This window comes from Nuphar pumila, chromosome 1, assembly GCF_984573655.1.
Source record: "Nuphar pumila chromosome 1, dmNupPumi1.hap1.1, whole genome shotgun sequence".
In the NCBI taxonomy this organism is placed as follows: Eukaryota; Viridiplantae; Streptophyta; class Magnoliopsida; order Nymphaeales; family Nymphaeaceae; genus Nuphar; species Nuphar pumila.
Genome location: NC_143249.1, coordinates 117,226,559 through 117,247,884, shown reverse-complemented (window position 1 = coordinate 117,247,884; position 21,326 = coordinate 117,226,559). Strand labels below are relative to the sequence as shown.

Here is a 21,326-nt window from a genome sequence, read left to right as displayed (position 1 = left end):
ATATCTCAAAGCATTTATTGTACTTACACTCATTTAAAGTAAAGAAGTACCTATGTACCACAAATCATTAATTAGGATAAAGACAAAACCACATGACAACCTACAATCCAACGTTCAATGTACTATTGTAAGAAATAGACTTTTTACATAAAATATGTATTACCTAAAATATTACAACGACTAGTGTACCTTATATTTTACTTTTATGGAAAGAAGATTTTCTCGAATTTCTCTAAAGATGTCTTTTTTAAATGACATGACATTTCACATCTCAAAAAGGCTACGATTTCAAAAAAGCCAACGACTATTTTTTTAAGCTATAAATACACACTCAAATGAACTATTCAACACAAAAGGGAATGGAATAGACAAGTGAGCTTACAACGAGAAAAATACCTATTCGATATTTAAAAGAGAGCCTAGAAAAAGAAAGAGAAAAGAAAGAGAAAAAGTCAAAAACAACTATTTGACAAAGAGTATCTTCTGAGTGACAAACAGAACATTCTGAGAATCCTTCATTCGTGCATTCATATCATCCTGAAGGTTCTATAGGAAGTATTGTAACTTTCTGTTATTCACTGTATTCCTTCTTTATTGAAAGAAGTAGACCTCTGTGTAAGAGGGTGTTGTCCTTCTCTGTTGAGAGAAGAAGACCTCTGTGTAAGAGGGTGTTGTCCTTCTCTGTTGAGGGAAGAAGACCTCTGTGGAAGAGGGTGTGCCCCTTCTCTGTTGAGAGAAGAAGACCTCTGAGGAAGAGGGTATTGTACTATTTATCCGGTGACTCGGATGTTATAGTGGAAAGCTCAAGTGGTTTGCTTGGGGACTGGATGTAGGTCAGGGTTTTGACCGAACCAGTATAAATCCTGTGTTTATTGTGTTATGCCTTATTGCTTTATTTTTTATTATATCAACTTGCATCGTATTTCACTATTCACCCCCCCTCTAGTGGAATTTCATTTGGTATCAGAGCAGGTTTGCTGGTTTTGACATAACAAGTCTTCCAGCACATATGAAATCTACCTCTTATGCTCATGATATTGAAGGTCAACACGCATCTCGTCCTTATTTCTTCAACGGCTCCAACTATGGATACTGGAAGTGCAGAATGACTATATTTCTCAAATCCATAGATTTTGCTGTATGGAAAATTGTTAAGCATCCATACACATCTCCTTCTGCAGACTATAACTTATGGTCTGATGAAGAAAAGAAAATGGCAAACCTAAATGAAAAGGCTATGAATGCCTTATATTGTGCCATCGATCAGAATGAATTCAATAGAATATCTATATGTGAATCTGCATATGATATTTGGCATTCTTTGGAGGTTATTCATGAAGGAACCAACAAAGTGAAAGAAGCCAAAATCTCATCTCTTGTCAGAAAATTTGAGTTGTTCAAAATGAACAAAGATGAACCCATCACAGAGATGTTCACCAGATTCACCAACATCACCAACGATCTGAAATCTCTGGGTGTAACCCACTCTCAGACAAAAAAGGTGAAGAAAATCTTGAGATCTCTCACAACTGATTGGGAGAAAAAGACTACTGCTATTGAAGAAGCTCAAGATTTGTCCAAACTTATTTTGGATGATTTGATAGGCAATCTTATGGCCTATGAAGTCCACATGAAGGAAAGAAGGGAAGAAGAACAACCTTTGAAGAAAACTCTAGCCTTCCCAGCCCTTTCTGAGGATGAGGACTCAGAAAAAGAAACTGAGATTGCGCTTCTCACCAGAAAATTCCAGCGCTTTATGAGAAGGAACCGGCTTCCAAATAGGCACAAAGAAAGAAAAGACCCAAAAGAAGATTCTATGTGCTACCAGTGTAATAAGCCAGGTCACCTGAGACGTGACTGTCCTCTTCTCAAAAGAAAATCCAAGACTGAGGAACCAAAGAAAAGGTTCTTCAAGAAAAAGGCTTTGCATGCTCAATGGGATGATTCAGAACCATCTACCAGTGAAGAGTCAAATGATGATGAAGCAGAAATCACCAACATATGCTTCATGGCAAAAAACTTTGTAAGTGAATCTCTTAATTTCTCCTTTGAAGAACTTCAAAATGTTTTTCAGGAACTTTTTGAAGAATCAAGGAAAACGATTCTCAAAAATAAACATTTGAAATCTGAGAATCTAGAGCTCATTTTGAAAAATGAAAAACTCAATATTGAAAATTCTGAGTTACTAAAGAAAAATCTTCTTATTACTTCTGAAATCTCTTCTACTAGCTCCAAGACTAAAAATCTACAAGTAGAAATTTCAGAATTAAAAAATAAAACTGAGAACCTTATGAAAACGGTTTTCAAGTTTACTAAAGGAAAAGAGAACTTGGATAAACTCCTATCCTCTCAAAAAGTGTCTTTTTACAAGAATGGTATTGGCTACTTTCATTTCAACAAGCCTTTTTGTATGAATCAAAAGACCACGTTTGTGAAAAGTTCCTCTGAACCTAAATAGGAGCATTATAATTTTAACTTCTTGAACTCCTCTAAGGCTGTAGACAAACCCAAATCTAAATGGATATGGGTTCCAAAGTCTAACAAAAAGGGACCCGACTGGGTACCAAAAAGAAATTTTACTTAATGTTTTGCAGGCTCCAAACAAGAAGAACAGATGGATACTAGAGAGTGGATATTCAAAACACATGACTGGACATTCAGACCTCTTTGATGTTCTTCATAAAAAAGAAGGAGGAACCGTCACCTTTGGAGATAACAACAAAGTTTTGATAATAGGTATTGGTAATATTGGAAATATAGATAAACCTCTTATCAAAGACGTTCTTCTGGTTAAAGGCTTAAAACATAACCTTCTAAGTATTAGTCAAATGTGTGATACAGGTTATAATGTTAGCTTTAATCATAATGCTTGTCTTATAACAGACACCAACGAAAATATTATCTTAAAAGGTATAAGAAAAAATAATATATATGAACTATACCTAGAAAACATCACAGAACATTGCCTCATAGCTAATAATGACTCAACATTTATGGCACATGAGAATGGGTCATGTCAATTCTAAGTACATGTCTAAATTAGCTAAAGATAAGTTAGTACGTGGGTTACCCAAAATTTCTTTTAAAAAGGATTATTTTTGTGATGCATGTCAATTAGGAAAACTGTTTAAATCATCTTTTAAATAAAAAAATATCATTTCAAGCAAAAGACCTCTAGTGCTTCTCCACCTGGATCTCTTTGGTCCTTCTAGAGTAGCTAGTCATAATCACAATAAATACATTTTTGTCATTGTAGATGACTACTCAAGATTTACTTGGGTAATATTTTTGAAAAACAAAAGTGATACGTTTTGTCAATTTGAAATTTTATGTAAAAAATTACAAAATGAAAAATCTTGTTTTATTGTTAAAATTCGTAGTGACCATGGAGGAGAATTTGAAAATGAACTTTTTGAAAATTTCTGTAACTTGCATGGTATTTCTCATAACTTTGCCTTTCCTAGAGCTGCACCTCAAAATGGTGCAGTAGAAAGAAAGAATAGAACCCTTCAGGAATCTGCTAGAACTATGCTCCAACACAATAATCTTGCTAAATCTTTTTGGGCAGAAGCTGTTAATACTGCATGCTACATAACAAATAGAGTTCTCATTAGACCCTTATTAAATAAAACTCCCTATGAACTATTCTATGACAGAACTCCAAGAATAGACTATTTCAAAGTCTTTGGGTGTAAATGCTTTATCCTAAACACAAAAGATAGCCTAGATAAATTTGATGTTAAATCTATTGAAGGCATATTTTTAGGATATTCAAGTCATAGTAAAGCATACAGGGTTTTCAATAAGTATTCTAAGTCTATTGAAGAATCTATGCATGTTAGTTTCTGTGAATCTATTGATCAATCTGTTCATAAGCAAACTAACGATGATGATGTTGAAAGTACAGATTTATTTTTAGATAACACAGCTAAGTCTAATGAAGATGATCATCAAAGAACATTTGTCGATATCAAAGATCATCCTCAGAAGCAGATTTTGGGAGAACTGACAAAGGGGGTTCAGACTAGAGCTCAGCTAGAACGGATTGCAAATATGGCATTCATTTCTCAACTCGAACCAAAGAAGATTGATGAAGCCATCATCGATGAGTTCTGGATGCTAGCCATGACTGAAGAACTAAATCAATTCCAAAGGAATGAAGTTTGGGATCTTGTACCAAGACCAAAGGATCATCCGATCATTGGGACAAGATGGATCTTCAGAAACAAGCTAGATGAAACAGGTAATGTTATAAGAAACAAGGCCAGACTAGTAGCTCAAGGTTACAACCAGGAGGAAGGTATTGATTTTGATGAAACATTTGCTCCTATTGCTAGACTTGAATCTATTAGAATGTTTTTAGCATATGCAAGCTATATGGATTTCAAATTATATCAAATGGATGTTAAAAGTGCCTTTTTAAATGGTTTTATAAATGAAGAAGTCTATGTAAAACAACCTCCAGGATTTGAAAATGAACAATATCCAGATCATGTTTTCAAACTAAAACGTGCTTTATATGAACTAAAACAAGCACCTCGTGCTTGGTATGACAGACTCAAAACCTTTCTATTAAAAATTGGTTTTTCTGTAGGCAAAGCAGACTCGACATTATTTGTGAAAATAGTAAATAATCATACTCTAATTGTTCAAATATATGTAGACGATATCATCTTTGGATCTACTAACAACACTCTCTGTGAAGAATTTTCTAAGTCCATGTAGAAGGAATTCGAAATGAGTATGATGGGAGAACTCAACTACTTTCTTGGACTGCATATTAAGCAAACCAAGGATGGAGTTTTCATCAATCAATCTAAGTATGCTCGTGAACTTCTGAAGAGGTTCAACATGAACTCAACTGCTTCAAAAACCACTCCTATGAGCACTACTACTGTTTTGGACAAAGATGAAGATGGTAAGTCTGTGGATACAAAGGTATACCGAGGTATGATAGGATCACTACTATATTTAACTGCTAGCCGTCCAGATATTATGTTCAGTGTTTGCTTGTGTGCTAGATTTCAGTCAAATCCAAAAGAATCACATCTTAAAGCTGTAAAAAGAATAATGAGATATTTAAAAGACACAATTGATTTTGGATTATTCTATTCAAAATCCTCTACATTTGATTTAATCTCATACAGCGATGCTGACTTTGCTGGAAGTAAATCTGATAAAAAAAGCACAAGTGGAACATGTCATATGCTAGGGCACTTACTTGTATCATGGTTCAGTAAGAAACAAAACTGTGTATCCTTATCAACTACTGAAGCCGAATACATTGCTGCTAGCCTAGCCTATACATAAGTTATCTGGATGAAACAAACCTTAAAAGATTTTGGTTTAAATTTTGAAAATACAACTATTTTCTGTGATAATACTAGTGCTATAAACTTATCTAAGAATCCGATTTTACACTCACGAACTAAACACATTCAAATAAGACACCACTTCTTAAGAGAACAAGTCTTAAACAACATAATTAAACTCAAATTCATACCCACTAATCAACAGTTAGCAGACATATTTACTAAACCATTGAAACATGAAGACTTTACACGAATTAGAAGAGAACTAGGAATATGCAAACTAAGTGACTTATAAATTAATCACACTTATTATAATACTTCTTCTAAGTTTTGTTAAAACCTTATTTTAAAAGTTTTTTTTCTTCTTATCGATTGTTGTTAGTCAAACTAAGTTTCCTTATTCACGTATACTCTAAACTCTTATAAGACACATTCTTTATGTCTTTCAACTTGTCATCTTTCAAGTACACATCCATAATGACTCCTTGTCCTATCTCCTTTCACTCATATCCATAAGAACTAATTATATTAAAAGCTATCATGACATTGTTCACATCACTCATCTCATATCTCTTTTATTATTTGTTGTCCTTTTGTGAAAACTTCTCTTACGATAAGTTGATTCACCTTCAACATGATAACATATTATTTTATGAGAAACCTTACTTTTCAAATTTTAGTCAAAATCGAATGATTATTTTTTGTTCTTTTTACCTTCTTCTAAAGATCTAGTTGCTATGTTTTTACGTATAAATTTTACTATATCATTTGTTATAGCATGTATTACGTACACTCTATTTTTATCATGTCTTCCTTTCCTCCTATCGAGACACTTCACTAAGACATTAATGCCTTTCATGAAAAATTCAAATGATTATCCTCTCATACCACCTTTTAAGTTATTATATTTCATGTAAATTTTTACTATATCATCTATTATATCATAGCCTAAGAACAATCTATTATCATCTCTTCATGCTTTACATCTTTTACGAAAAAGTATTATAAAATTCTCTTTTCAAAAACTTGTACTCCACTCATTAGTACGTTTTGTATCACCTTTTTATCTCTCTCTCTCTCTCTCTCTACATTATACGAAGTTCCTTTTCATCCGTGACCATGACTCTCTCTTATATTTTATATTTCTCTCCAATCGAGATTCATTAAAACCTTGTCCTTCACTTCACTTTATGTCATACATCTCCTATCCAACTTCAAGTGATTGGTGTCCTTTATGACTACTCTCATTTCTTTACATATCCGTATCACCCTCCTTTATATCTATTCACACTCCTTTCACGTATATCAAAATATACACTTCTTAAATGAAAAATTATTGCATTTCCTCATACTCTCTTGTTTGTCCTATTCCAAACTCCCTCTTCACCATTTTGGAATGCTTTCACATAAAGTAAATTCGTGAAAAAGTTGTTTGTTCTTATTAGGCCATTATTCACTCTCTATTCTTCATGATCTTCACGAAAATCTTTAAAAACTCTTGAATCATTTTTTCTCTTACATTTAATATGACACTCCATACTCAATTCATGACTCTTCTCACTATCCAACAAGATTGCCCATAGTAAATTTGTTACATATATAGAAAAATTATTTCGAAACTATGTCCTTCTTAATATCTATACTAATATAATACACTTTCTTCCAAAATTGATTTGATTTGTCATTCACAAGTCTCTTATTTTACAACTCACGCATTTCCTCTTTCCACTAAAATCTAAAAATCCTTCACTTTCAATGTCATTCATTTCTTTTTACCATTATTTTTCTTCTTCTATTTATTAGATTGATTCATATCTCTTTCCCACGATTTTCTCTATTCTCTTACAAACCCTTACTCTTTTCAAGTCTTTTTCTCTTGCTTGTTCTCTCTAAGCTCTTGCCATGGCTTCCTCCTCCACACTGCTATCACTGCCGCCGACCTAAGGTATCCCGAACTATTTCACTTCTACAACTCTCTTTGTTCTCGACCAATTCATGAAGGTAAATTGGTTAACTATGACGACTTCGTATTATTTGACCTAGAAAGATCTCTCCCCGAACTCAAACACTTACTAGGATCTTCATCCCAAGCGGCTTACTATCCCGAACTTGTCTGACTCTTCTACACAAATTTTTCTTCTGATCATGAACAAACGACCATCACCACCAAAGTACGCGGACGCCTGATGTTCTTTCATGCTTCCTCATTAGGCAAAATTCTTAATCTTCCCTCCACCGGCATAAACCTAGACAACATAGTACCACTCGAACTGTCGGTACTTCAAAAAATTCTTCTCTGCACCAACTGCTCCCAACTTCCCTGGCACATGAGGAATCTCCAACCTCATGCTCAACTGCTTGCCCAGATTCTTCTCCACAATATCTATCCCAAGCCTCCACGCAAGGGATTAGTACCAAGAAAAATCTCTCTCCTTCTCTACGCAATTTTTTCTTCTACTCCGATAAACTGGTCCAACATTCTTTTCAACCTTTTTATTCGTTATAAAAAATTCCAGTCTCTTCTTTTCGGGTGTTTTATAACTCCCATTTTAAAATACTTCAAAGTACCCCTTCAAAACGAAGTTATGCTCTATCCCTCTCAGGTCCTCGATGCTACTTCCTTCAATCTCAGGTCCCTGCACCTGCCCGGCTCTGATGAAGATGCTCCAACATCCAACAACTTATCTTTACTAGCTGTATTTTTTCGGTCTGTAATAACTTTTAATTCATTCTGGTCTGTAAAAACTTATTTTTTTTGTTGTTTGTCTGTAATAACTCTGCTTACTCTGATCCCTTCCTTTTTGTCCATGACAAAGGGGGAGAAAAACCTGTCTCCATTATTGGAGAAAAATACTCTCTTTAACATTTTTTTCAATAGTTTTATGATATTATTATTTCTATGTATAATGTCTTTTTGACAAGGGGAGCATATTTTGTCATCATAAAAAAGGAGGAGAATGTTGAGAAACTCTGTTTTGATGTTACATAATATGATACACTGTCTTATTTGATTTCATATGATATGATAATATGTCTTCTTGAAAAATGTTATATAATGACTGGATATGTTTTGCCATATATCTAACGAGTATTTGATGCAAGGATATCTCACTCAAAAAGGATGGAGACCTCTTGTTCAAGTACAACTATGATGCAATCATACTCCTTGAAGAAAAAGCTTGTTGAGCCATGCACTCCTAAAGACCATCTAAAGAGATCGGCTTCCACAAGTTGAAGATTTTTTTTCTTTAGAGTCATTTGTAACAGAACCTTCAGAAGGATGCATATTGTATATTACATACTCACTCATAAAAGCTATTTTATAAAAGTATACGATAGTTTCAAAAAGCTCTTTTTTGAAAACAAATAATTGTACCTTCTTACAACCTTTTATGAAAAAGGTATTTTGACATGATTTCAAGATGTAATAATTGTACCTTATATCATATACAAGACAACATGAAAAAAAATGATTTCAAATATAGGAAAAAGACAAAACATGAAATCGGCTACACAAAGAAAACAAATATAATATTGGTTTTGAAAAGACTCTAGAAATGATTTCAAATATAGGAAAAAGACAAAACATGAAATCGGCTACACAAAGAAAACAAATATAATATTGGTTTTGAAAAGACTCTAGTTACCTTCTTTAAAGAAAGGATTTCAAAGATAGGAAAAAGACAAAACATGAAATCGGCTACACAAAGAAAACAAATATAATATTGGTTTTGAAAAGACTCTAGTTACCTTTTTACAAACTCATAGAATGTCGACTTACTTAAAGTCATCATTCTCTTTGTATAGCATTAAATACCTTCTGTAAAGAATCCTTGTTAAATATCCTTCTCAAGAATGTCTTCTTACTTATAGTCTTCATTCTCTCTGTAGACTTTGAAAAACACAACATAAAGAAAACTCTTGACATGACTATGTACAAATAAATATCTCAAAGCATTTATTGTACTTACACTCATTTAAAGTAAAGAAGTACCTATGTACCACAAATCATTAATTAGGATAAAGACAAAACCACATGACAACCTACAATCCAATGTTTAATATACTATTGTAAGAAATAGACTTTTTACATAAAATATGTATTACCTAAAATATTACAACGACTAGTGTACCTTATATTTTACTTTTATGGAAAGAAGACTTTCTCGAATTTCTCTAAAGATGTCTTTTTTAAATGACATGACATTTCACATCTCAAAAAGGCTACGATTTCAAAAAAGCCAACGACTATTTTTTAAGCTATAAATACACAGTCAAATGAACTATTCAACACAGAAGGGAATGGAATAGACAAGTGAGCTTACAACGAGAAAAATACCTATTCGATATTTGAAAGAGAGCCTAGAAAAAGAAAGAGAAAAAGTCAAAAATAACTCTTTGACAAAAAGTATCTTCTGAGTGACAAACAGAACATTCTGAGAATCCTTCATTCGTGTATTCATATCATCCTGAAGGTTCTATAGGAAGTATTGTAACTTTTTGTTATTTACTGTATTCCTTCTTTATTGAAAGAAGTAGACCTCTGTGTAAGAGGGTGTTGTCCTTCTCTGTTGAGAGAAGAAGACCTCTGTGTAAGAGGGTGTTGTCTTTCTCTGTTGAGGGAAGAAGACCTCTGTGGAAGAGGGTGTGCCCCTTCTCTGTTGAGAGAAGAAGACCTCTGAGGAAGAGGGTGTTGTACTATTTATTCGGTGATTCGGATGTTATAGTGGAAAGCTCAAGTGGTTTGCTTGGGGACTGGATGTAGGTCAGGGTTTTGACCGAACCAGTATAAATCTTGTGTTTATTGTGTTGTGCCTTATTGCTTTATTTTTTATTATATCAACTTGCATCGTATTTCACTATTCACCCCACCTCTAGTGAAATTTCATCGGCTTCTTCCATAGAGACATCTGACTCTCGGTCCAGTCATCCTCCAATAGGGTAGCCACCTCGATGGCCTCATCCAGGGTCCTTAATCCATGCATGTAAACTTTCGTGCCTACAACCAGCTTCAACCCACAGGTGAACACAAATGAGATGGAGTGGTAAGAGTGTTGTGGGAGAGTGAGAGAATCAAAGAGAGGGAGAGAGAGATAAGCGAGTGAGAGAGAGAGGGGGGGGGTATTGATAGATTTTAAAAAGGCAAGCATGCATCAAATGAGGAAAGTGAGTGAGTGAAATAATTAGAGAAAGGACGCAGAGGTGAGAGGTGGTGAGGGAGTATGGAAGGGGTTGTAGGGTGGCGTGAAAGGAAGTAGGGAGGGGGCATGAAAGTGATGGGTTCGGGTTGAGTCCATTGGGATCCAACCCCAACGCATGTGGGTTAAGGGATGTGAGAGAGAGAAATGAGAGGTTTGGGTTGGGTCCACTTGGATCCAACCCAAACCCATATGGGTTATGGGGAGTTTTAGATAAGGCCCATTTGGGTCTTATTGGATCTATATCCAAAAACCCAAAATACACACACACACACACACACACACACACACACACACACACACACACACACACACACACACATATATATGTATATATTATAAGACATATTTTTAATGTGGATTGGGTCCACCAAATGGACCCAACCCAAAACAAAGTTCTTATGTAATTAGGATCCAAATTGTAGATCTACCAAGTCCAAACTAACTAGGTTTGGATACTGAGAAGGTTTTTGATATCCAATGGGTCCAAGTCTGCCCAATTGGATCTTTCAATCCGAAATTACATGTATGGATCCTATCGAATCTTTACTGATATCCAAACTAAATTACTTCTTTCAAAACCTCATAAATCCAATGTTTTAATTCTAATTGGGTATTTCAAATCACGGAATTACATTGGTTGATCTTTATCGGATCCTTATCAAGATCCAGATCTGAATACCCCATTTCAAACCTCTTAAATTCTCAATTAAATGCCAAATAACTTAAATAAATGATAAAATATCATTGATAATTAATTGCTAATAAATTGATCAATAATGGCTAATTAATTAGTCAGAAAATGATAATTTAACCAGAATAATTGCTTAAAAATCTTTTTTTATTTATTTAAAAAATCTGAAAAAATTTGTGGACTTTACACATGGACCTCAGGCAAAAATTGTTGTGCAGCCTGTATGATCCCGACTAGCGGAGAGGGTTGTGTATGTTCGCCCCCGATGATTCACTGAATCCCACGTCTGTGTTCGGGGCTTTGAATGAGCACCACGTATACAAGCACATGGGGCTCGTATTCCCGTGTATGTTGACATAACTTTGCATCGGACTCTGGTGTTGTTGCAAAGACTTAAGTACCCTTTATTGCTATTCTTCTCATAAAGTGATGGTTTGAGAAAATGACAAAAATGCTTTTCATTCAAAAAAGAAAAAACAAATAGTTCAAAAAAAGGACAAACATGTCCTCCATCCAGAAAATCGAGGATGATGTTGACTCTTCAAAGTCTTCTTCTTTTTCTGTTCAAAAAAAGGACAAACATGTTTTCTTCTTCTTTCTCCGTAAAACACTGTAAAACCCTTTCTCTCTCTAGAGAAGAAACATGTTCATCTCGTTCCGGTGACGGGTGTTCTACGAAATGTAAATCCCCCCTTCTGTAAGGGCAAAAGGCCATGAACACGTTGGGAGGAGCCCTCAGACCCCCCTTCTGTAAGGGTAAAAACTCTGAATCAGACTCCATAACTCTTCAAGTTGAATGATGCTACCCACACTGGGAGGAGCTCTCAGACCCCCCTTTCTGTAAGGGTAAAAACTCTAAATCAGACTCCACAACTCTTCAACTCCAGGGAACGAGATGAACACCCGTCACCGGAACGACGGCTCCGCTGAGACCTCCTCGCTAGGGAGAAGAAGACGACGTGGTAGAGCTTCTGCTGGCCATCCTCAGCGCGACTGCACCGACTGGGTTGCTGTCGAGGAGGAGGGCGAGAACGGTGACTCTTAGCTTGGGCAATCTTTCTTTTGATGATTGTGGTTGTAATGTATCGTTGAAGTTAAAATGGGGAATGAAATGACAATAGAAATTGCTGAAAATTTACAGAAATAAACTAGACTCAATAACAAAGACACCACTTTTTACGGATTTGGAATATGACCTCCTGTTAGGGAGATATGACTCTGACAAGTTGGTCCTAATTTGCGGAAGACACTACAAATCGCTATAGCGATTTGCGGAAGACACTACAAATCGCGGATTTGGAATATGACCTCCGGTTAGGGAGATATGACTCTGACAAGTTGGTCCTAATTTGCGAAAGACACTACAAATCGCTATAGCGATTTGCGGAAGACACTACAAATCGCTATAGCGATTTGTGAATCGCTATAGCGATTTGTGAATCGCTATAGCGATTTGCGGAAGACACTACAAATCGCTATAGCGTTTCGCGATTTACGAAAGACACTACAAATGCTACAAATTGCTGTAGGAAAGCCCGATAATACTACAAATCATTGTTGGAAGGCCCAAAAAATTTTTGGTCCGGAGGGCGCTGCCCCCCGAGCCCCCTGCCAGGGGCGGGATCCGCGCCGGGGGGGAGCCCCCGGACCCCCCTCCTGTAAGGGCAAAAACTCTAAATCAGGCACACAAGTAGAGAGAGAAGGGAGAGAGAGTGAGAGGGTTGGTGTTCATGGCCTTCTCCAGGAGGAACCCTTTACCTCTCTTGATTTCTTCTCTACAGAGAGAGAGGGTTTTACAGTGTTTTACGAAGAAGGAAGAAGAAGAAGATGACGATGCAGCAATGTAGGATCGTCTGTTGGATGTGCGCAGAAGTAGAGAGAGTGAGAGGGTTGATGTTCATGGCCTTCTTCAGGAAGAACTCTTTGTTTCTCTTGATTTTTTCTCTAGAGAGAGAAAGGGTTTTACAGTGTTTTACGGAGAAAGAAGAAGAAAACATGTTTGTCCTTTTTTTGAACAGAAAAAGAAGAAGACTTTGAAGAGTCAACATCATCCTCGACTTTCTGAATAGAGGACATGTTTGTCATTTTTTTGAACTATTTGTTTTTTCTTTTTTGAATGAAAAGCATTTTTGTCATTTTCTCAAACCATCACTTTATGAGAAGAATAGCAATAAAGGGTACTTAAGTCTTTGCAACAACACCAGAGTCCGATGCAAAGTTATGTCAACATACACGGGAATACGAGCCTCATGTGCTTGTATACGTGGTGCTCATTCAAAGCCCCGAACACAGACGTGGGATTCAGTGAATCATCGGGGGGAACATATAACCTGCTTTGCGACTAGCGTGTTGGCGTAGTTTCTGGAGGACGTAGTTGACCCATCTTCACAAGGATATGTTACACGTAACACGTCCATCCATTCCAAAATACCTTACAATGGTTGGAACCCATGTTTTCCTGAACTCTCGAGGATTGATGATCATGAGGTCTTTAATGGGGGAGGAGATTGTTCTCCTTGGATTGTCTCCAATGAAGACCCCCCGCTTTACCTTCGATGTTCCTCGTAGTTTCTTCTCGGAATAGCCAAAGTTGGAGCTTCTTTTCTCTGTTCTGCGCCCACCAGACTAGCCGCGCTCCACTTTCAGGAACAAGAATGTTGGGCTTCTGAGTAGCCCTCCTCGTGAATCCAGCACCCGATTTGAGGACCTCTGCATATATGTTCGTGATACCGGACCTTAACGTCCATGAGCAGCAGCAACCGTGTAGGAGAGTTGAATCTTGATAGTGCCCCCAACCATGGAGACAAGTCGAACCCAATGGTTACTTTCCTGGTTTTCCGTCATGTTCTTCCTCTTCTGGTTTTATCTACCTGATATCAATCTCTGCAAAAGCTCATATCGACAGTTGCACTGGACCCTTCCTTCATCTTACCCCTTCCATTACATTCCTCATCCCAAATACGGGTGTTATTGGACAAACTCCTTACACAAAATAATTTGAAAAAAAAAAAAAAAGAGTTTCTCCTAGGCTAACCGTTGTTCCCTGTGTGAATCGAAGGAGGAATCCTCGTTCCATTTATTTTGAGAATGCCCATATGTCCAAGGCATCTTCTGTTTCTACTGGAATGATCTTTCTTTTACGGTTCAAGAGGCTTGCTTGTTAGGGATAGACATTCTAAAGTTCAATTTTGCAAGAGATGGAGATTCGTATGGCATTGTTGGTTATTCAAACATGGTGGTTTATCTAGAAAGAAATTATCGAATATTCCTTCGCGAAGCGTCTTCTTCTTCTTCTGTTTTCATACGAATGGTGCTCCTTGAATTGACTTTTAATTGTGACTACTAAGTGGCCTCAAAATGACTTGGCCTGGCCCCGTCCTCTCTATGCTTCTGATGTAACTTTGTATCAACGGAGGGTTGAATCCATTTCAACCTAATTTTTTCCTGTTACTAATTGAAACCGTTAATAAATTTTTTCTTACCTCTAAAAAAAAAGGTTCTTGCAAACGGATCCAGGTCCGATTAAGAATGTCAGATCTAGATCCTGACAATGGCCCAACAAGTAGTCACATCCAGAAGTAATTTTTACACTGACCACATCAGACACTGGGAGATTCATACCTCTGCCAGCTGATTAAGGTTTGCTAGATATTAAACCTAGGTCTAGACCCACCTATACATGGACCATATCTATGCCTGCCAAGAGCTCGGGTTCCAATAAAGGCTAGGGACTTACATTAATGGCTTTTGTGCAATAGATGCATCAGAAACTAACCATAAGATGTCCCATCTCTCGCAAAATAGGGTCCTTCATTGTGTAGGTTAATTTTGGCACTCTCTTTTTTGTTTTGTTGTCTCATGTCATTAGTTGCCCTCAAGGACAACCATAGTGCTTATGATAATCATTCTAGGGCATGCAAAGTATCTATAAACAATCAATTGCACGTGAGCTAGAACAATGCGGTCACGTGCCTCCTCCTATGTAGTCTGAACATGTGACATATGAGATAAGTCAAAACTAAAATTTAATGACCGGTACATCCCAACCAAACCAGCATTATGTGGATGGTGATGTCGTTTTCTTCTTTCCCTTCTTTTCCATTTATTTCATAAAAATTTGGAAAGTACTCGAACGCAATGCAAGTTAAAGCTTTTTATGTTTTCTTTTGATAGCCAAGTTGGAGGATACGACATTAATATGGTTCAATGGATAACCATTTGTTAAAAATAATGCCGACTCCAGTGGCCCAACTACCACGTTTCGGCCATGTAAACTAAAGCATTAATTCTAATTGAAGGCAACATTCCTTTTCCTTTCAGTAAGAGAATAAAACAATGTGGGATTGAAACCTGAACTGAGGATCCCTTGTCACGATAGTTTAAACAAAATGGAGTTGTTGAATGCAAGCATAAGCATATACTTAAAAAAGAAGTTTTGATCATTGTTTTTCATGATATTTTACCTTATCTTTTCTCTCCTGAAATTTATTTGAGTTTTGAGTTTCAAACTCAATAACTTGTTTTTTGCAATGCACTTATTCCCTCAATTGAAACGGGGACATATTAATCATGTTTTTGCTCCATATTTTGCCTTCATCATAATAAGATCAATTTTTTTGGATAGACAAGCTGGGGTTAGGCAGACCCAACCAGTTCATTAAAAGAAAAAACAAATTACCTCCATCTTCGTAAAGGAAACTAATCTATATAGAATACAAAGAATTATTCTCAAGAGATAGCTCCCAAATAGGCATAGAATCATTGCAATAAAAAATGATCCATGACCCACCAAATAAAAATTTATACAGTTGTCAAAAGCCCAGACCCACAACTGAGTAAAGACCAATACTCGATAGAGCAAAAATCCAAGACCCAAAATTCAATATGGACCTGAATTTTTATCAATAGTTCTGAATATAAGATTAATAGATCCAAGGCCTACTGCTGATTTTCCCATTAAGCTTTTCAAAGTTTTAACTTTGACTTTCCTAGAACGGCTCATCATTTTGGCTAAAAATCGTTCCAGGTACTTGCTTTTTTTAATAGCCTAGCTAAAAGATAAACCCAAATGTGATTTAAATTAAATCCTCGGTCTCTTGGCTAATTAAGATAGTTTGCCTCTATAATTAAGCACATATTTCATTAGACACGAATTTCACCTGATTGTGCATGTTCTCGATTTTTCTCATAGTTTTCCAATGTTTTTAAATTATTTGTTCTCATAAGAGGAATTAAAAATAGTTCACCCAAATAATTAAAAAAATGTATGCATCTTAAAATATTAATTACTTTTAATGTATTGCAAAAACGTGCTTACCCTTTTAAACCACTAGTAGAACTGCAATCTCATTTTTATTTAATTATTTGAGGTCCCCTTGTACATTGACTAAGAATGAGTAGTTGATCTTGATTAACCGTGATTAACACCATATGGAAGAGAGAGAACATAAAATATGACAAGAGAAGCAGGTATGGCCGACATGGCTTCTGAATGAAGAACAAAAAGAGTGAGATATATAAGTCTACAAGCCCCTGAAATCCAGGAGGTCCCCCTACCTCTAGTTGGCAACAATAATCAGTAGAGAAGTTTAAAAAACACCAATTAGGATTATTTTAAAGACTAGGCCTGTCTTCACGTTTGACTGGTTTTTGTTTGTCATTGAAGACAAAAGTGATGCAGTAAACAGCATGTGGAGGGGGCAGCTCCTCTTCCACTTTCATGAAGCACCAAACCCTCATAATCTCTCTGAACAAGATGAGTAGGAAAATATTATGTTGATGGGGATTTCCCTTGGGAGTCTAATTCAAACTAGTTTGAACTATTGGGCCAAAAGCTTGATCTAAAATATTATGTTTCACCTTGTGAGTAATAAAAAGAATCAAGAACTTGGTCGCACTTCACTTGACCCACCAAACAGACTCATTATCAATGGTCAAAGTTTGAAAGGAAGAATCACACAGCTTTGACAGATACACAAAGGCTGTTTTGGTCGTTTAAAAAAGCTGAAGAAAAGAAAAAGCAAATTTTATTAAACCATGGGAAACATGACAAAAGTGAAGCTACAGACCATTTTGGTTGGACAAAAAAATCCAACCATTTGCTTAAATCTAGCAAACTGAAGTTCACTTAATTAATTCAATGATGGTGCCAAATCTATGAGGATAGACAGCTCCAAAATCCAATAAAGAACAAAGCATGACAAACTAAACACAATTCTTTTGAGATCACAGTGTGCCTTGTGTCTTTGACTAAGAATTTCTACGCCATTTTGTAACTCCATTCTAACGGTGGTCAAAGTTTGATAGCGCCGAAAGCAGCGGGGACAGAGATCATCCTAACCCCCAAATGTGGCTTGTGACAAGAAAACACCATAGATCGATTTCTGATTCTTTTAAGATGAGTGCAATGGAAAAACAATATAATAATTTCCATGATAACCCATTAAAGAAAATCATCCATTTCTTAATTTTACTTTCTTGTCTCAATGTAGGACTTCTTTAAAGAAAGAGAATTTGTTATACAGTCACTCACATGCACATGCAGAGCCATGCATGTATATCATATACGCTCAACACTCCATTCCAAAAGAGATCAATGTTGATATTTTAATTTTTTACACCATTAACTTTCTTGATGGATTTGAACAAGGATTCAAATGATTTAATGACATGTGAATACCCTTTTATGGAGTTTTCATTTTTTCGTTGCATAAACACAAAAAGGCAGGAAATTCAAGATATAGTAGAACTACATAAACCTGTTTATCCTACTATCAGAAAGTACAAGAGGGCATAAAAGGAAGAAGAGTTTGTATAGAAGAAGAAACTAAAAAAACATGATTCTAACTATGATTTTCCGTTAGTCTTGTTCTTTGGCAACTAGAATTCCTCAATAGTCAGTTGTATTCATGTCATGTTGCAGGTCTAAGCTGGCTAGTGTCCCTCTCTTCTGAGATTCCTCATCTTCTATTTTTCCCTCACTCCATACTGAAGATGGGTGTCTGCAGAACTCCAAGGTTGGGCCTTGAACCTTGAAATGCTTGCACAGGGGGAGCAACCCAATTAGTGTAATTAGCAGGGCTTTCATAGCCACTCGTTCTAATGAAGCCTGACGGTTGCTGATACATGTAGTACAAGTTTCTTGCTGCTGTGGCTGCAACCGGGTCGGTGGCTAGCATCATATTTGAATCTGTCGATGATGAGTACTGCAACATGATCCCGTTGTTGAGGTAGACATTGCTGTTCTGATGGAAATCAGATGTTGAGGAGAAGTCCATGGTCGCAGGGGCTTCAATGTCAGAGGGGTTGAGGAAAGTAGAAGCGTTATGACTCTGAATGGTGTTGTGGAATGCTGAGAGGGGCCATTCATTTTCTGGTTTGATGGTTATAGCAAAGGGGATGTTTGGTTGTGATTCATGGTCATCCATGGCCTTCCCTTCAATGCTCTTATCAGAAGAAGATTCTGAGCTCTTATTGTTCCTGTTAGAGATTCCCACCATGGGTAGACTGCTGTTGGCTATGCTTTTCACATCATATCTGCTCATGTCAAAGTTTGTTACAGCATTCATACCTCTGAATTTAATAGCTGCAATATCATAAGCCTCAGCTGCTTCTTCCTGAGTAGCTTTTGGATGAAATTTTCAAAAGAAAAAAATAATAATAAGCATCTGCCATTTGCAGTTAGAAAACTGAAATTTATGGCTGTCTCTACTGTTGATAGATATAAAAACAAATAAATGTGTACTGTCTGGTACAAAGATGGAAGAGAAAAGTCATGGGATGTAAATATTACTTACTCAAAGTAAATAATACTTACTGAAAGTCCCTAAATAGAGGTCTTTATTGCCTGCTACCCTCCCTATTCTTGCCTGCCATCTTCCATGCTGGTGGTGTCTGAAAATTCCACAAAGAAATTATGTTAAAGATTTGCTTATTATTATTCATTAATGTTGTGTATGCTGAAATTATTGGTTTCCTTCTTTACCCACAAAAGTTTATTTCCGCTACTTTCACAAGCCCAATGTGGGTCACCCAAAATAACCCAGACAAGGCAAATACTAAATACAGCCCAACAGATCAAACCTTGTGACTCCTCTGTAGATGGAAGCCCCTCTGGAGAACCCACTACTTTTCCTGCAATATCCAATAGCCCAAATCAGGATAATATCTAGCCTTATGTTTTTTTCCCGACAATTACACGGAGAAACCGCACTGGGATGAGAGACCCGACAACATTGGGCTTAGCCTGCGGTACCTACGGATACCGTCCCGGCAGCATAAAAACTCACTAAAAAATATTAGGTTAGGCCTCAGCTTTGTTTCGAAAGATTCCATACAGAAACTGTTAGAGATGGTAGTACACCTTCTGAGAGATGCAACAAACTCCTGCCTAGTCATGTTCTTCATCTCCTCAATCTCTTTCTCATAGTTAGAAACCTAATTAAACAAAAAGAAATTGTGTCACTTTCAAGCATACTACCTTAGCCTAGCACAAACTCATCGGAATCCGACCACCTCACCGGAAAGTTAGTAGTGGTGGTTGGACCCCAGTACTTCAGAGCTGCAAGGTCATATGCTCGTGCTGCCTTTTCCCCTTTATCATACCCACCTGCAAAATCACATGAAACCCAATAAACGACTCATCATGAAAAACGATACCCAAGAGACACCAATCCAAAATAAAGTAACCATTTGTTTTCATTGGAATCCAAACTCAGTTAAAACAAAAAATACTCACCCAAATAGACTGGAAAAAAAAAATGGCACCCATGTTCCCAATCATTCATGCAAAAGAAAAAAACCAATCAATACTAAAGAGAATTAATTCATATAAAAAATCACAAAAATCAAAAAGAAAAATGAAAAAATAATACCTTGTCTCCCTTTTCTAGTTTGACCTTCTCTTCTCGAACTATTATCCCATAGATGAGCTTCATACCGGCCAGTCCATCTATGCCTGCACACATCATTTTTTTTTCAAAAAAAAAAAGATAAAAAAACGTCATTTTTCCCCAAAAAAAAGAGAGGAAAACAGCTAAACCATAATCTTTATGCTTCGATTTTTCACTTTTTAATCATGGAATTTATGATTAACACCAATGCATTATATGATGCATTTCAACCCATTCTTCCTTTTCTGCTCTTTTTTTTTTAATAAAATCATTGAACCTTTTTTTATTGACATACGTAACAATAATAAAGAACAATAAAGGTTGATGATAATAAACAGTAAGACAGAGAAAAATGCTATCATGCGATATAAATGATAATAATCATGATGGTGATGATAATAACGATAACAACGAAAAATAACAAGTTTGATAATGACCTTGTTACCCCTCTATAGATGGATGTCCTCTGACCGAAAGTATCGATGGATTTCTTGGACACCGACTCAATCGGCAAAGCACTGCCGTCCACGTCGGGCTGGTCGCTGCTCCTGAGGTGGTGCTCGAGCCCACCGCCGGCAGCCTCCACCTTCAGATGGGCGTCGTAGGGCCGGGCTTCCTGGAGCTCCGGCGCCGGCCAGGGGTGGCCGGGAAATCTACCCACCGACGCCCCACCGTCGAGGAAGTCCTCCAGCTTCGGCGCCGCCGCCTGCTTCTCCTCCGAGCAAGAAGACCAACCTGATAATATTTGCATATATATTTTAAAGAGGGAGAGAGAGAGAGACAACCACTATTAAAAACCAGATGAGAGAGCGAGAGTTTGCCGTTGTTGGTGAAGGCTTCAAGGATGCAGAGCTGTGCGGTTTGGGAAGGCGGATGGGTGCTTCTAGAAGGTTCCACCATCTCCAGAGGTGAAAGGGAGAAGCCTAGCCAATTATAGGAAGAACCCATGTCTTCCTTTTTCTAGCACCTTCTGTGGCTTCTCGGTGTATGAGCAAGAAATCAAACGAGAGCACGATGTGAGAGAACTTTTAGAGAGAGAGAGAGAGAGAAAGGGAAATATATAGTGGAGGTAAAGACGACGAAGGGTTACACATGGAACGTTTGTAAAGTGTAAAAAGAAAACAATCGTAAAATGGCCAATGCGTCCGTGCAAGGATGGTAGTTATACTTTTACCCTCGGTGGTAGAATGGGAAGAGCCAAGTTAGTCACAAAAGAAAAAAAAAAATTGCC

General features: G+C 36.8%; 1 protein-coding gene across 1 annotated transcript; it reads right to left on the bottom strand.

Annotated features, from left to right (window-relative positions):
• Nucleotides 1–17,936: 17,936 nt before the first annotated feature.
• On the bottom strand, nucleotides 17,937–20,846 carry LOC149849116 (AP2-like ethylene-responsive transcription factor AIL5). The gene is made up of 8 exons (XM_090007205.1): nucleotides 20,533–20,846; nucleotides 20,078–20,160; nucleotides 19,942–19,950; nucleotides 19,724–19,812; nucleotides 19,567–19,640; nucleotides 19,287–19,337; nucleotides 19,051–19,097; nucleotides 17,937–18,828 (listed from the first exon to the last, which is right to left on the bottom strand). The coding sequence occupies exons 1-8, from the start codon at nucleotides 20,844–20,846 to the stop codon at nucleotides 18,182–18,184; spliced, it is 1,314 nt and encodes a 437-aa protein (XP_089863331.1). The 3' UTR covers nucleotides 17,937–18,181.
• Between the last annotated feature and the right edge of the window lie 480 nt (nucleotides 20,847–21,326).